The sequence below is a fragment of the Mauremys reevesii genome, linkage group 20 (genome assembly GCF_016161935.1).
Source record: "Mauremys reevesii isolate NIE-2019 linkage group 20, ASM1616193v1, whole genome shotgun sequence".
NCBI classification, from domain to species: Eukaryota; Metazoa; Chordata; order Testudines; family Geoemydidae; genus Mauremys; species Mauremys reevesii.
In genome coordinates this window covers 11,526,765-11,544,923 of record NC_052642.1, presented here as the reverse complement: position 1 = coordinate 11,544,923, position 18,159 = coordinate 11,526,765, and the positions used below count along the sequence as shown (strand labels likewise).

General features: G+C 43.5%; 1 protein-coding gene across 4 annotated transcripts in view; it reads right to left on the bottom strand.

Annotated features, from left to right (window-relative positions):
• Positions 1-16,932, bottom strand: part of GALNT17 (polypeptide N-acetylgalactosaminyltransferase 17) — a 285,432-nt gene extending 268,500 nt beyond the window's left edge. For 3 of the 4 annotated variants that reach the window (XM_039508488.1, XM_039508489.1, XM_039508490.1), the window contains exon 1: positions 15,599-16,932. In XM_039508488.1, the coding sequence (XP_039364422.1) occupies positions 15,599-15,836 (238 nt within the window). In that variant the 5' untranslated portion in view covers positions 15,837-16,932. The remainder of the gene's footprint in view (positions 1-15,598) is intronic. The other variant, XM_039508487.1, reaches the window with a different exon arrangement.
• Positions 16,933-18,159: the final 1,227 nt, after the last annotated feature.

Here is an 18,159-nt window from a genome sequence, read left to right as displayed (position 1 = left end):
CAAGGAGTTTGGATCTGTGTTCCCCAGGGAAAGGTTTGGGGAAACAGAGAGTGTGCCAGACACTGAAACCTGGCTGGTGGCAGCAAGAACCAGATCTAAGCTAGGATTTAAGCTTAGAAGGATCCATGCAGGTCCCCATCTTTTGGACGCTAAAGTTCAAAGTGGGGAATAAACCTATGACAGTCCCCTATTCCCCAGTCGATCAAGGAAAATAACATTTCTGGAAGCAAAATAAGTCTCAAGAACCCGAGTGACTTCTCTGGCAGAATTATGCCTTCAGGGCCCTTTTGACACCAGTGAAGTCATTTGATTTTGAAACGCTCACCCCTCCTGCCATCCATCATTGCTCTGTCCTTCCATTCCTCCCTCTCCCCATTATTTTCTCATGTACATGTTTTTGATCTACTAAGTCAGCCTCTTCTACATTCCTTCCTCACCACAACCCCAAAATACATTTAATACAATAATTAAAACAAACAACAAAGACTTCTAAAACCACAACGGAACTAACATTACAGAGACAAGGTGGGCGAGATAATATATAAAATATATTACCTCACCCACCTTGTTTCCTTAATATCCTGGGATCAACACAGCTACAACAACACTACATACATGGAACTAACATGACATTTGCCAACCACCACTCTGACCATTCTGCATGGATGTTACAAAGTTCTCTAGTCTCCTCCCTGCTCTTGTCTGTCTTATCTATTAGACAGTCAACTACTCAGGACAGGGACTGTCTTCTTCTGTCTGTACAGCACCGCGCATAAGGGAGCCCTGAATTGATTGGAGCCATTGGGTACTACCTTAATAAAAATGATCATCAAAAAATTAGCTATACGTTCTGGCAGTTTATCATGGTTAGGCAGATGAGTGGTAACTGTTCCTCTTCCTTCCTTCTCCTGTCCCCTAGCTCCCCCCTCCTGACATTATCCTCACGCTAATTCTGCCACTAATACAAAATATTTTCAGCCAACCACAGAACTCCAGCAGAAGCAAAACGCGTAACTAACAAAACCGAGGTGGTTGTTACCAAGTTCACATGCTTGTATGTTACTTCCTGTCCCAACCCGTCATCTCTTTATGTCTTTTAATCAGTCATTTTTGACAATGGGATTCCAGCTCCTAAGTCACTTAGGGTAAAAAATTTTAAAGATCTTCTATGTGATTTAACCAAGGTCACACAGGAAATCTGTGGCGGAGCAGAGAATTGAATCCAAATCTTCCAAGTCAGCACCTTGACCACTGGACCATCCTTCTTTGTCTTCGCTGGTGGACTGTGGAGCCTGTACCGAGTCAGGGAGGCTCTATGCAGGTGCAGCGGTTTGGCTGTGCATTGTACTTTGCAAATTCGGGAGCTTAGCTTCTAATCCTTCAGGGAGAGAGACTACGGATGAAATCCTGACTCCACTGAAGTCAATGGCAAAACTCCCACTGACTTCAATGGGGCCAGGATTTCATGCTTTTTCAGTGTTTGTACAGTGCCTGGCACAATGGGCCCCATTCGAGTACGTTGGCTAGTACAATGAATGAATCATCGTCATCAACATCACCATTTCCCTAACAATACACACATGAAAGAATAGCAGTAATGTTTAACAGAATAGGCTTTTTATAGTTAACAGCCTATTTTATGTCTCTTATTGTACGAAAGGAGGTGGCCCAGTTAAAATATACAAAGGTCGACCAAAGTTATTTGAAAACCAATCATGGTAAATTACTAAGCCCACAGCATTGCTAAATGGCTTTTCACAATTTTTTCCCCTTAACTTTGTTTTTATCTTGAGAGCACAATCGAGCAATTGTTTGGGAAGATAGTGTAGTAATTTGGCACAAACATAAATGCTTCCTTGATTTAATTTCAAGTGCAAAACAAGCAAAGACCCAGAAAGAAATTCTAATTGTTCCATTTTTAAATTAACCTTTCACTTCATCTTTCTGTTCTGAAAACATCAACACCCACATAGGGAGGTTATGCTGATCGAAATGCTACACAAGAATCTACCGTATTTTCCGGCGTATAAGGCGACTGGGCGTATAAGACGACCCCCTAATTTTACAGTTAAAACATAGGTTTTGGCCTATACTCGCCGTATAAGACTACCCCCCCCTTCCGGGGGGGGCAGAGCCTTTTAAATCCCAGCCGCGGCCGGGAATCAGAGGGCTCTGTTTATACCCGGCGTATAAGACGACCCCTGATTTTTGGGGGTTGTTTTTTAGTATAAAAAGTCATCTTATACGCCGGAAAATACGGTAATATTAAAACCAGAGGAAAATAAGTTCTGCAAACAGTCATGCAAGAGACCTGGATTTGATTCCCAGGCCTGGCCACTTACTCTCCAGACTGAGAAAATACTTAAATTAATCTAATAGGGATGCCTCTGGTCAATTGTTCGTATTTGGATTATTCAATAATCAATGGTGGATTATGATTTTGCATTACAGTGGCACCTAGAGGCCCCCAACCAAGACCAGGGGCCCATTGTGTTCAGCACTATACAAGCTCATAACAAGAGAGAGTCTCTGTCTTGAAGACCTTTCCATCTAAAGAGACCAACAAAAGAGAGAGAGAAAAGAAGCAATATCATCCCAATTGTACTCAGAGAACTGAGGCAGAGAGAGATTAAGTAACATGCCCAAGATCATAATGGAAATCTGTGGCAAGGCTGGGAATTAAACCCAGATCTCCTAAGTTCAAGTGCAATGCCTTTACCACAGGACCATCCTTCCTGTTAACTAAGGAACCACTAGAGTTGGACAGATTTAAAAATAAATAAATAAGCGTACACCGTAAGGGGAAGGAAATAGGTTGAGGAAAGGTGCAGGCTATGAAAGGTGAGAGAAACTGAGGTTCTGAGAACTCCATTACTTCAGTGCAGAATGCTGAGATACTGTACACTGATCCTCGCTGTGCTAAGAGTTAAGCAATAAGATGATGCAACACCATATCAGAGTATTGCACACCTTGTGCCCAACTACCCAAGCATGGAAATAATCCCAGCACAACACACACTTGGCTCTGGCTTTTAGGAAAGCCTGCATTTTCACCCACCAGCAGCTGTGACAATATTCTGCCATGACACTGGAGGCCAGAACAACTAGAATGGTCCCCTTTTTTAAAAAAAATAGCCCTCCGCAAAAGTTAACGTGGACTTTTCCACCATGCTGCAGATACTGAGCAGCTGCAATTATTTCCTAGTCCAAGTACAGATGAATATGCAGTATCAGATACCCTCCGGCAGGCTGACTAGTGGGGCCAGGTCCCAGAGTGATATGCACAGAATAAGTACCTACGAGACAGATCCATGGGCCACTGTGTTATTTATTTAGTAAAGGGGAAATGCGGACCTTACATTTTAAAGCAGCCATTGCAAAGGATCTCGTATAATTCAACTCACTCCTAGTTTTAAGACTCTCTCTTCCTTGCATCTCCCACTGACAGAAATGTAAAAGCTATTGGACAGCATCAGGCGTTGAGTGTGTAATTGCCCAAGTACCGCATGGGCTCTTCACCCCAGTTTGCACTTTGCTTTAATTTAACCTTCTACATAGAGACTCTTGTCACTTCATTACCACATTATTTTTAGATAATTGTCACTGTAATGTCAGAACATGGGTCGATGGCTATTAGATTTATTGCCAGAACTAGCAGCAGATGTGTCAATAAGATAGAAAGTGTATGACAGTTTGTTGAGAAAATCTGACAACAGGGAGTTGGAGTTATAAAATATAGTTGCCTGTACTGACAAAACTGTTTAGGAAAAATAACATAGCAAAACTAGAATACATTACTAAAGCTAAATCACCACAGTCAACTTGCGGTGATGTTTTATGGGGATACACTTGGAAGAGGTCTTCACAGATTTTCTTAAAGACCTTTCACATGGCCAGATTATAACATACTGGCCTTTCACCTCTAGAAACCATCGCTCAAATGCTGGCTCCAATAGTAATGTGTGGTGGTCTCGTTCATATCTTTGTTTATGCACAAGACAAAACTAGCTCCTAATTTGGCTTGATTAACAGTCACTGCTCAAGAGATGCCACGACTTGACACAGCTGCGGGTATTGTAAGTTAAGGCCCAGCAGTGCAGACAAGCAATGCTTACAAATGTCCACTTCAATTTTCTCTTATGTTTTGTCTTAGGGCTAGTCTACACTAGGGGCGGGGATCGATCTAAGATACGCAACTTCAGCTACGTGAATAGCATAGCTGAAGCCGAAGTATCTTAGATCGAGTTACCTACTGTCCTCACGGTGCGGGATCGACGTCCACGGCTCCCCCTGTCGACTCCGCTACCGCTGTTCGCATTGGTGGAGTTCCGGAGTCGACAGGAGCGCGTTCGGGGATCGATATATTGCGTCTAGATGAGACGCGATATATCGATCCCCGAGAAATCGATTGCTACCCGCCGATATGGCCGGTAGTGAAGACGTACCCTTAGTAAGAGATCGCATGGCCCAATGGACAGGCCACTAAAATAGGGCCCAGGAGACCTGGACTGTACACCCAACTCTATCACTTCCCATAAAGGGATTCTCTCTTATGACGCGTTTGTACAGTACCTATCACAATGGAGCTTTGATCTGGGTTAGGGCTTTAAAATAATACTGTAATACAACTAATAATTAAAGGGTTTTTTTCCCAAAAATGCCTAAATGAGTTTGGAGCCATTTTCAGAAGGGACTCAGGCATGTAGGAGTCTAAAACCCATTAAACCTCAATGGGACTTGGGCTCCTAAGCCACTCGGGCACTTTTGAAAGCGTTCCCGTGTAACTAAACTTTTGCTGATGTGCATTCGGATTAATATGCAAGAGTAAAATACCAGAGCTCTGTCTGTGACCTAGTCACTGCCGCTACAGCTCATGATCAGTGTGTTGTTTCTCCGTGATGAATGTGTTACCGATTTATTACTCATCCGTTGCCAACATCAGAGAATATTCGGATAATAATGCCAAACAATAATTGAAAACAAAATTATCTATCAGTTCCTTGTCAGCCTGGTTGTCATCCAAATGTCACATTAACTTCTAAACTGACAGACTATCAGAAGACTAGTCTTTTAACTCTATTATTACTTTAAGAAGTATTTATTTTTATCATTCTGTGATAGATATCAGACTCCCTTAGATGCTCCTGATAAAAACAATTTGCTTTACAGTCAACAGCTCTTATGTTGCCTCAGGGGATGAGTGAAGTCTATAAAACCCGTTATCCTGCCGTTTAAAAGTTGGGCTGAGATTTCAAAAGGTGCCTACAGGATTAGGATGTACAATTTCCATTAATTTAATGGGAATTGGGGAGCCAAATATCCTTAGGCACCTTCTGAAAAAACTCAGCTTTAGTGTTTATTATGGAGTTACAACATTATGCTTTATGTGGACAGTGGTTTTCTGGGATACATGAGGAATATCCTGTAATGGCAATCAACACATTTTTTTAGTAAGACTTGACAATCTAATCATAGGCATATTATCTCAGATGGGGGTGCATAGTAGACTGTATTATTTGGAAAGGGGTATGCAGCCTAAAAAGTTTGAAAATCCTTGCTATATGAGATACCACAGTCACTTCACATAGTAAGCACAGCATAGGGGTGAGGGGGGAAATCAAGGTATCTCCTATACAACTGTGTGACAGCTGTTGGTGAAATTTCACAATTTAGCAGCAGCATCCACCATATCATTCTATATAATTACTCATAACACCATTTGCCATACCTATGGGCCTTACCCAGCAAGATCATCTCCTTACAAGGAGTTCTTTTGCCATAACTTGTAAGTAACGCTTTTCTGGATTGGGCCCTTGTTCCTTATAAATAGCATTTCCTCATTCTTCCCTCTTTGCTTTTATCTGTTTATCTTAAATCAAAGAATCTTTCATCCCTTTAGTGGTATATTACTTATCCATTAGGAAATCTGAAAGTAAGTACTCTCTGTGGGTGCCACACTGCTTCATACCAGTAATAGCTGATGGATCTGATGGTAATCGGCTTTTGTTTACATATACAGTTGTCATAGTCAGTAGTTAGCTAATGTTTGTAAAGTACTTTAAAGATAAGTGCTATAAGTGTCAAGCATTATTATGCTCTGTAATATGTGAGCAAATTCACATTTCTTTAAAATGAGTGCCATTTTAAAAAGACAACTATATTTCAGTAAAATCATCTAAAAGGCCACATTTCAAAAAGTGCCTCAATTTTGCATATGCAGTCCCCACAAGTTTCATGTGCAAATTGGGTAAACAGCCAACTATGCAATTTGCGTGCACACATGCTCTTTGCTCACACCAGTCTGGATCTGAGTGTGTGCAAATTATTGCACATGCAAAGTTGGAGATGTACATTTAATGGAGGCTTTTTTACAAATTATGGCCCAACATTATTCAATTGGAAAGTAGTTTAAGGTTCTAATTTGCTTTTTAACATTTATATAATACCTATTTGCCTCTGTGCATTTCTTCCAGGTGGGGGCAACTAACTTCACTGGTCAAGTTCACGTTCCTTTTTGGCCAGTTTCACGTCCTACACTGGCACAAGGGTGCAGTTTGAGATTTTAACACTGCAGAGGGATGTTTACTTTTAACATTCAGAGGTGCGTATATTAAAAAGAGCTTTAAAATAATTTATTTTCCTATTACATTTTGTAACATATCCATTTTGTTTTTACATACAAAATCTTAAATGTTGGGCCTAAAATGAGTTGGGGTGTCCCTTTAGAGCGTTTGTCAGTATTCTCGTAAACATTTGGCTTGGTGCACAGAACTTTTTTTATATTAATTATTTTTTCACTGCTGAGGGCTCTGTTCAGCAGCGTGCTGACCACCTTCACTCCCACTAATTTCATGCACTGAACAGCTTACTGGATGGATCCATTTGTGTAAATCAGACAGAAAGCACTAGACAGAATTGGTTGTTCAGAACTGATACTCATTGAACCTACTAATAACAGAGATGGTTTCTAACACTCCCAACTTTAGGGCTGTTTAGATCAGGATCTTAATTCTGGGCCTGTCTGTCTACATACTTACATGGCCCTGATTATTAAAGAATCTGAGCACCTCACAATCGTTAATGGATTTTATCCTTAACACCCCCATTGTGAGGTAGCGAAGTATTATCCCTATTTTACACACAAAGGACTATGGCACAGGCTGGACTAAGTGGGTCACACAGGAAGCCTGGCTGAGAAAGAAATAGACCCTGGTTTCCCAAATCCCAGTTCAGTGGCCTAACCACAAGACCATCATTCCTACTCTCAAATTGTCATGGACGTATAGTTAGCAAACTGTTTGTATATTGATTTAATAGCCTCTGACTTGCGTCACAGTTTCAGGGTAACTTCACTTGTATTCCCACTTTGTGACCCCTTGACAACATCCACTTAAAAGCTTCTGGCTCCCAGCCATCATCCCTCTGGGGCAGAGACCTGCGTGTCACTCCTGACCGGGGTTTTAAGGCTGAACAGCTCCCTGCATTGCGATATCCCCAGCAAGCCAGTCTCCCTAAAAACGCCAGCGCCTGTGCTTTACTTTCTCTCTGAGGATTTTGAACAGCATATTGCCAGCAGTGACAAGATATCACACAGCTCCTTCTAAGCATGTACGTTTGTTTTCAGGTAAAAGCATTACAGAGAAAACATACAAACATATAGGGTGAGGTTCCCCTTGGACAGCAGGTTCTCTCTGTTTGCAGGATCAGAAAGAAGACTCCGAGTCTGTCTAAACTTAGACTATTTGTCCTGTTGTGACGTTATGAGTGTAATATAATACAGTATTTCATTGAAAGGTGACAGGGCCAGAAAGAGTTAATTAACTCACAGACTGACCTGACCCATGGCCAAACTTTAGAGACTGGTTAGGAAGATATGTAAATGAATAGAGCTTTGAAATACAGGGCTGTATTGTTAGAGGAAGAAGGGTAGATGTTTGCTCAGGTCTTGTAATATAAGCAAACAAGTCTTGTCTATTGCTATAGCTTTGATTCAAAGATTTAAAAAAATGGAATATTAACATTTAGGAAGATACTTGAGTGAAATAGTATTATTGTCTAGATGTCTCTTTGAAGGTTGTGATAACCTGTATTTAAACTGTTTAATGGATAAATTACCCTGTGCTAATTGCCAGGATGTTTGGGAGAAGGAGAGTTAAGCCTATTGTTTTCTCAGGCCAAAAGGCTGCTTGAAATATACAAGAACCCTGGGCCATGATCCTTCTTCATCTCAGATCTGCTTTGAGTTTCAAGAGGGGGAAACCTTAAGCCATAAGTATGGAGATCCCCAGTCACTGAGTGGAGTCACCCTGAATATGGACATTGGACTATAACCTATGGACTATTTCTAAAAGGACTTTTGGCAACTACAAACTCATCACTGCTATGTATCTGAACCTCAAGAATTGAATTCAAGTTTGTATGTATATTGATCTTTTAACCAACACTCCCTCTATCTTCTTTTTTAATAAATTTTAGTTTAGTTAACAAGAATTGACTGTAGCATGTATTTTGGGTAGGATTTAAGTTATAATTGGACCTGGGTGTGTGGCTGATCCTTTGGGGTTGGAAGAACCTTTCTTTTATATGATGAGATAAAATTTTCAGTAATCATCATCATATTTGACATTTGTGTCTGGACGGAGGCCTGAGGCTGGGCACTTTAAGGGAACTGTGTTGTTTGAACTTCTGAGTAACCAGTGAGGTTCTATAGAAGTTGTTCTGTGCTGGTTGGTAAATCTAAGTATTGGAATATCCACCAGCGTTTGGGGTTTGTCTGCCCTGTTCTGTTTGCAGTTCACCCTAATTGAGTGACCTCAGCTGGCTCCCACGGGCAGCATTGTCACACCTGTTGTCTTTGTCACTGGAGAATTCAGTTTAAACCAGTATATGCAAGACATCCAGGAGGCAGAAGCTCTCTGGGAGGAGTAGGGGGCTTACTGGCTGATTTGCTTGAAACACCACTAACTGTTTTTAGTTCCTGGAGCAGCCGTGGTAGCCCTCTCTAATGGAGTAGAGCACAAATATACATAAGTTATGTTTACACTTCACACAGTACAGCTATACCTCAACTATAGCACTGCAGCTGAGTCAGTGTAGAGCCCTAGTGAACACCAGTCACCAACCCAGTGATCGCAATTGACTGGCAGAGGCTCCAGGTTCCAGCCCAGAGCCCCCTCTGCACCAGCCCAGAGCTCCCTCCTGCACCAAACTCCCTCCCAGAGCCCACATCCCCTCATCCCCTCCTGCACCCCAATCCCCTGCACCAACTCGGAGCCCCCTCCTGCACCAAACTCCCTCCCAGAGCCCACATCCCCTCATCCCCTCCTGCACCCCAATCCCCTGCACCAGCTCGGAGCCCCCTCCTGCACCAAACTCCCTCCCAGAGCCCACATCCCCTCATCCCCTCCTGCACCCCAATCCCCTGCACCAGCTCGGAGCCCCCTCCTGCACCAAACTCCCTCCCAGAGCCCGCACCCCAGCCCTCTGCCCCGTCCTGCACCCAAACTCCCTCCCTGAGCTTGTTACACTGATTTGTGACAATCCTGAAGGATTTTGGATCTATAAACCACAAATGACACTAATAAAAAGTAAAATTCATGAAATGTCCAGTGGATTGTATGAGATTAGGTGCAGTGTGACCAAATGACCCCTGCACCCAAACTCCCTCCCAGAGCCTGCACCCCCTCCTGCACCCCAACCCCCTGCCCCAGCCTGGGGAAAGTGAGTGAGGGTGGGGGAGAGCGAGCGACAGAGGGACGGGTGAATGGAGTAAGCAGGGCAGGGCCTCGGGGACGGGTAGATCCTGGGTTGATCTTAAATTCAAAAAGTGATCTTGTGCATAAAATGGTTGGAGACCACTGGTGTAGACACTCACCACAGCAATGGAAGAGGTTTTCCCACCACTGAGGTTAATCCACCCCTCGGAGAAGTGGTAGCTAGGTCAACGGAAGAATTCAGAGAATCCCAAGATTGCATGGGAGGTCTATGGCTGAGGTAAGAATTGAATGCTTTCTACTGAGTCCCTATCCATTAGACCAGGGGCCCCCAACCCGGTGCCCACAGGGGCGTCTAAAGTGCACCCACGTACTGGCCGGTGGACGAGCATCCACCGAAATGCCGCCGACAAGCTGCGTCATCCAGAGGCATCACTGCCAAAATGCCGCCGATTTTCAGCGGCATTTTGGCAGCAATGCGGCAGCAACGCCTATTGACGTTGCCACTTGTCGGCGGAATTTCGGCGGATGCTCGTCCGCTACCATGATCCTCCGTGGCTCGTCATCTGGCAGCCGCCAGACAAAAAAGGTTGGGAACCACTGCATTAAACCATCCTCCTTAACCTATGTTTATTATGGGCGCACATACACACTCTCTCTCTCTCTCTCTCTCTCTGAAGGTGGATTCACACTGCAAAGTTCTGATATTTCTGTATGAATTTCCACAACTTTTGAAGCTATTTGGAACACAATCATTGCTAAATTTTATGTAAATGTAGAAGCAGAGAGAGAGAGAGAGATTAAGTAGGAGTAAAAAAGAAAATTGCGAACATTAACTAGAATAAAAGCCACAGGTTCCTTTCAGCAGTACTCACAACCCTTTCATTAGCTTTTTCTGCACATTTGCAGTATAAAGAAAACATTTGCTTATTTAAAAAAAGACTGCAGAACTTAAAAGTCTCTCAAATACTCTTACAAATGTATATATTCCCCAAAATATCCATGGGGGGAAAGTACACATGGCCACACTTACGGAAGTTCTTTGATAGTATAGGAGTTATCTTATTGGGGGCAGGAAAACACACACACACACACACACACACACCTTGTGTGATGAATCACACAGTAGGAACAGAAAATCAGAAAGAGCAATAATTATAGCAAATAGTTCACAAGCAAGCCGCAGGCTGAAATGTTTACTGACTAATTCTGAACAAACAAATTTGTAAAGATCTAAGTCTGCTCATGGATAATTTGAGAACAAATTTGAGAACAAAAAGGGAGTGAATTAATCAAATCTACCCTTTACTATGAATAGTTACCAAGCCGTAAGACAATACTGCACACACACAGCATTCATCTGACTGGCAGTCTGGAAAAGGTCAGGGTTCCAAGGGCTAAATTACATAGTGGCTTGTGCTGCGCCGAACATAAGAAACAACCCCACTTCCACCCAGCCTCAGCCCCGTGTAACATCTGCAAAGCAAGGCCAAGTAAGTTCTAACTGTCTCACCAATTTTAAGCTGCAGTTTACATTTTCAGAAACATGCATGGTCTCTCCTGTTCCTATTGGTCTGCAAAGTCATTTAACATAGCAGTTCTGGTTCATGTCAGAGAATCCCAGGGTCTCGCAGGAAAGTCTAAAAACTGAATGCTTTCTACTGAGTCCTTATCCACTAGACCATCCTCCCTAAGCCTGCATGTCTGGGCTGGCTCTTCAACCCGTGCATAAGGAAATGTCCATTGTGGGCAGGGGAGATGTAGTGTTGGTTACAAAATGTCATTACTAATCAAATATTAATTCTGTAGCACAGTGCAGTTATCAGACCATCAGCACAGAATTCCATTGATTCTGTCTTTAAGGCCAACATTCACCAAAAAGTTTCAAAGGAGAGATGGTGGGTGCACAGCTTGGCTGGCATTTCTGACCTGCTTTATACCATATCTTGCAACAATTGGAAACACAGCAATTGTTATACTAGATCAGAACAACAACAAGCTTATATTTACACAACGGAGCTTTATAAATGGTGCACTTATTTAGGAATCGCTTATCCACCAATGAAATGCAGCCAACTCAGAGTGCAACATAGCAAAGTAGAACAGCACACAACAGTTTAGACTTAACTTACCATTATCCTCTGTATTACCTTAGCACCTAGAAGCCCTAGTCATGGACCAGATTTGCTCAAACACCTCCTACTTCCTCCAACCAGGCGAAGCTATAGGAGAAACACAGGATTCCCTCAAAGATAGAGGATGCTACATTCTGTGATAGTTGAAATTTGGCACAAAATATAACATCAAGGCCTCAGGCAAATTATAAAATAAAATGTTAATGGGTACTGTGAAAGAAGAATTTCATTGGCTGATGGATTTTGTAGAGAGCTATTCCAAATGCAGGGATTAGGGCCTGCAAGCCAGTTGTCACCAAAATTCAATTTTTAAAGACTAAAAGGAAAAAAAAAAAGCACAAGTTATATTAGACACCTGCACATCTCAAGTTGGTACTACAGTAGAACTTCAGAATTACAAATACCCTAGTTATGAACTGGCCAGTCAACAACACACCTCATTTTGAACCAGAAGTACACAATCAGGCAGCAGAGACCCCCCCCTAAAAAAACACCATACTGCACAGTACAGTACTGTGTTAGATGTAAACACTTAAAAAATGTAAAATTTAAAAAAAAATTGACAAGATAAGCAAACCATTTCTGGGATAGTTTCATTTAAAAGCAACATATTTATTCTGCATAGTGAAGTTCAAAGCTGTATAAAGTCAATGTTCAGTTGTAAACTTTTGAAAGAACCATAATGTTTTGTTCAGAGTAATGAACATTTCAGAGTTACGAACAACGAACACCTTGGGAATGGAGGTAACTCTGAGGATTAAACAAAGACTGAATGGCTTGCCAACTACAGAACCAGTTTCTCCTCCCTTGGTTTTCACACCTCTACGGCTAGAACAGGGCCTCATCCTCCCTGATTGAACTAACCTCGTTATCTCTAGCTTGCTTCTTGCTTGCTTATATATATATACCTGCCCCTGGAAATTTCCACTACTTGCATCCGAAGAAGTGGGTATTCACCCACGAAAGCTCATGCTGCAAAACGTCTGTTAGTCTATAAGGTGCCACAGGATTCTTTGCTGCTTTTATAGATCCAGACTAACATGGCTACCCCTCTGATACTTGAGGTTCTACTGTGGATCTTCAGTCTTGGTAACTCTTTCTCTTGTGAATGGAATTAATTTTAACTCCAAATTAAGAAACAGGGAAATTCTCCCACAGAAGAGTAGTTCCATCTTCCCCAGGATCATCAGCTGCAAGGGTCATTTGGGCACATTCCTGCAGTTGCAGGGGACAGGCGCTAGAGTGTGTTGCTGTTTCCTGTTTTCTTTCTCTCTCTCATTCACTCAGGTCTAATCACATACCTTGCTGAAGCACAAAGCTTACATACAGTATTCAGTGGATAGTGTGCATAAGCAAAATTAACAGAAATAATTTTTTGGTGAACCCCCAAATACACTTGCTCAACACCCCTAACTTACACCATGGTTAAACTTGAGCCTATTGTTCAGCCAAACACATCAGTATTGCTACAAATTGCACTTGTAGTGGCCATATAGATAAGTAGCTACCTTCATGCTCTTGAGTTACAGTCCACCCAGGAAATCATTTGTGGTTTGGACAAACATATTGATTCCATCCCCTTTCATAGCGTTTAAGTGCATGACAGCATTTTCCAGCACCAAGCTGTCTCTACATTCCAAAAGCACACCTGCTGCAACTTTATTACAGAGACGGCCTACTGAGACCTAGGAAGAAAAGCACCTTTTGCACTCAACGGTGGGTTGGAGGAACCAATAGGCACCAAAAGGTCTAGTTTGCACCCTCAAGGATTGGCCAAAAGGGAGTCCTACAGCTCCCCAGCTCTCAGTCCTAAGGAAAAGAGGAAAAACTTCTGATGAACTCCCACTTTCTATTTCTGGGAACACTAGGAGACAAATGCTAACCAAGGTCTTGTTTTCAGCTCCCTTGCCCAGTACTGCAGGTAATGTTATATATTACACCAGAGTAATCAGATTTCATTTTACCAAACATTTTTATAGCACTATCATTTAGATACACTAAATCCCAGCTTTCCTTTTCAATTCCTTTCAGTTGCCATAGTCGAACTGACCATTGGTGCAGCTAGCTGAGCATCTTGACTCTCCCGATGGCTAATGTCAGCACTCAGTTATGTAGCACTCTACAGTGTGTGTACAGTGCTTAGGAAAACCTCTCACTAAGGCTGCTAGGTGCTACCCCAATGCACATATTTAATAAATAATAATGATAGTGGTGAGAAGAAATCTCTTGCTGATTGCTATGCTCTGAAGATTGAGGACTGATATCCCACAGATTTTTTAAAATAAATATAACTACAGATTGTCTTATTCACAGACATGACTATTCCTTTCTGAAAACTATTAAATCGTTTGCCCCGCTATCTTGTAGGAATGCATTTCACAGGTTCATTATACCAAATAATATAGAATCTTGTTATCCTTTTACTTCATTCCTCACATTGCCATGCAACACTGTTTCAACTGCTTCTGTTGGATAACACAGGGATTTAGATTAGGTGTCATCCACCTTTACAAGCAGGAAATTCTTCTCACACACGTGTATGAGTAGCAATGTAAAATGACCTGTTCTCAACTGGCTTAGTGCCTCTCAATTCATACAACACCGTTCCCAAGCCCAGAGATTGACCAAGATTATGATTATAACTGAAGACAAAACACCAGCATATGCATGCTGCATTCCAATATATGCCTAGCATCCACCGTATAGTATTGCCATCAGTAATAGTTCTGAGTTAGTACACAAATGCAATTCACAAGGTGCTCAGTCCAACAGTACAGAATCATGCCTTAGTTCAGTATTCAAGAATCAGGGGAGGGAAGAACACACCGATATTACAGAAAATATTAACTATGTTAATTTTGCAATATTAAAATCTGTCTTTAAATCCACAGAGACTGGAAGCTCCAAATGGGTTGAGTGGAAGCTCTAAATCACATTGCTGCTAGTGAATCTATGGGGAACACTTAAAAAAAATAGCTCTTCAGTCTGCGTTTTAATTAGATATCTCACCTAGATTTCTTACATCTCTACAACTTGTTTCTGTATCCCACATGGCATCTTTAAGCTCCCTTTCTACATCTCCAAACTATTGAACCTGGTGAGATTTTAATAGAAATCCCTGCACTGTGCTATAAAGAGAAGCATTACTTGAGGTTTTAATTAGCATCTGTCAAGGCTGAGCCACAGGAAATGTTGAATTGTTTGTGTAACTTATTACAGAAAAGTGCATTTACTGTCTGGCTGGCTGCACTTGGATGATGCAAAATGCTTTAGTCTTTTGAACCCCCTCACCCCACGCTACCTCCCCGAAAGTTTTTTAAAAATAGCAAACAACAAATTTCTGGTGGTAAAAAGCCATTTCCTCAATCAATGCACAGCATGCTTCTTCAACCCTATATCTGGCTGCTGAACTAGTTTCTGATCTCCTGAGGAAAAAGTCATGATGGTATAATTTCCTGACCGGAACAACAGAACTGAGAGCCAGCATTATGTTATTACACATTCCTCCCATTCAGTGCAAGGTACCTGAAATCTTTTAAGAACCTAACATAGCTTACAAATGAGAGACTACACTGATTCACCCAGTTATGTCTCCTAAAGAGACAGCTTGCATGAGAACACAGAAAAGATAGGTAAGTAGCACTCTACTTTTGCTAACTTCAAGAATCATTGCTCTCTATTATATTTTTATTTGTATTTCCAAGTATGGCTGTGCCTCAAAAGTATCAAAAGAATGACAGCAATTCCTACCATTTAGCTGCCTGTAGACTATATCTTCTAGAAGGGAGAGCCTTTTCAGGACTGCATCCTGGATAGGGCTGATGCCATGGGCTGTCAAGTTGGCCACTTCTGCCCTGGGGTGGATTTCATGGAAGGACTCCCCGCTCTTGACAGTGATGGGTCTACACTTGGCCAGAAAGAGGACAAAGCCAGCCACTGCAATCAAGTTCAACACCAACAGAACTTTGACTCGCCTCAAAGAAGCCATCAAACTCCCAGGGTGGCCACTTCAGCTGCTGCTTGGCAAACGAGGAGCGGCGTGTGGGGAGCCTCCTGGCTAGAGACGCAAAGGTGGCTTGGGATGGGAGGTGGCTGCAGGTGCGAGCACATCCCACCTCCCCGGGGGGAGTTGTCTCAAGCCGAAGCAGCGAGCGTGCAGCAGCAAAGCTGGGGGTTATGGAAAGGCGCCGGCTTAGGACGGCTCCCTAGTGCCCAGCAGGTGCAGAAGAGATGGAGAGCACAATTCGGGTGCTGTAGCCGCGGCGTCCGGAGGAGACTCGTCCCCGGGATGGGGAAGCCGGTGCCGCAACTCCTGGTCCCCTGTAATGCTGCCCCCCCCCCAGTTATTCCGCACAGCTCAGGCTCCCGGCTTCACGTGGACGGGCTGGGCTCCAGGAGGCGAGCCCCGCAGGGTTGGCACTGGGTGTCCTTCATGCCGAACGGCAACTCCGGAGTGAACGTGGCTTTCAGACGGGGGGCAGGGGGATTTCCCAGCGGTGGGTTTCCCCCTCTCCCTTTAAGTCACTCGCTAGATCAAGCCAGGCGGAAGGTGCCCCCAGCCCCGCTCCATCCTCCCTGCAGCAGCAGAGCTATCTCAGGGGGGCAGGGAGGGGAAGGACCCAGCGAGCCCGGGGTCGTGTCCCTCTCAGTCGGTGCACGGCGGATCTCGGAGCTCTCCCGGCCCGGAGCGAGTCAGTCACCATCCTACGCCTCCTCTGAGCACCGTCATCCGGCGACTCCGCGCTGGGGAGGCGCAAACGCGCCGGGAAATGGACGCTGCGGCAAAGGCGCAACTCCAGCCTCGCCCCGCTCCGCGGGGCGCACGGGCGCGCAGGCAAGGTGGGGCTCCCCCGCGCCCCGGCTCCGGAGCATCCTCCTCCGGCTCGCGTGGCAGGCGCGGAGCGAGACAGCCGGGCAGCGGGGAGGGGGGCTGCGCTCAGGCAGGTCCCAGGCAAGCTGCGGGGCCGAGGTCGGGAGCGGCGGCTCGCTCTCGCCTCTGGATTGCCATGGCTGGGGGCTGACGGTGCCTGAGCGGAGGAGACCGTCCCTCCTGTGTGTGCCTGAATCCCCGGTGCATGCCTGGGGAAGGGTTGGAAGGAAAATCTGGGCTGGAGAAAGGGGATGTGTTGCCTGTTTGTGCTAGTGGGAGGCTGCTGAGTGTGTGTCTCTCTCTCTGTCCCCCCGGGTGGGTGAGAGGTAGCAGCAGCATAGTTTTTAAAATAAACTATTGCCCTGACCTTGCCTTCCTCCCACTGCCAAAATACATTGATCAAGAAGAGCAAGTCAGGGAAACTAAGTCACAGTTCAGGTTCTTCCAAAGCCGCACTTAAAGGGGCATTTCATCTAGCCCAGGTATCAGAAGTGACTCCAGTTCTACAGTCAGCCCTGCCCAGGAGTCCATCCTTGTTCAGTCCCCTTTGCTTTTCCCAGCATTAGACCTTTGCATTTTCTTTTAAGGCACAGTTAAGTTCGGTGACTCCCCTTCCTTTCTTAACAATAATCTGCAGAGTGCTGGTGGGCTGGAGACTTAGATTTGGCTTTAAAAGGACAAACAGCAACACGTGCACCAAAGTCATTCAAATTCAGAACATACATTTGAATAAAAATACTTCAAAAATATTGTTTAAAAAACAGGTAACCCAAATTAATACATGTTCAAAATATATACAAGCCAGATCCTCAATTGGTGTAGCTCCATTGAAATCAACAGATCTACACTCATTCAGAACAATTGAGGGTTGGGCCAATATAGAGAGAACTCTACGTTCATGCATTTTATCTTTACATAGAGGCAGACCAGTTTCTTTCTTTTTTTTAAAAAAACAGCCACTGTTTGCTATAGAGGTGAGAAACTTTCCTAGTCTGATGCAGAGTGACCAAAAGCCACCTTTCCCCTAATTAGAAACAAGTGACCATAACATTCTGATTCTCATAATAATAATAATAATAATAATAATAATGATAAAACTACCTTGGATTAATATAACACAAAATTATATAATAGCAGTATAATGATATGTATTGAGAAAAGGGGAAAAACACTCAGGTGCGTACACACAAACTTACCATTAAAAAAACCAAACACACACACACACACTTTCTGTGTTTTGTTAAAGTGATGACCCTTAATCCAGATCTGGAGAGGGTTGTTGGATCTTCAGATCTCCATGTTTCTGCCTCAGAACAGGGGGATGGACTGGAACATCTCTTGAGGTCCCTGCCAGCCCTACGTTTCTATGATGTTATGTTCATTCAGTCATTATCATCATCAGTAAGGGTTGCAACTGGAATAATGGATTTAGTGATGTGGA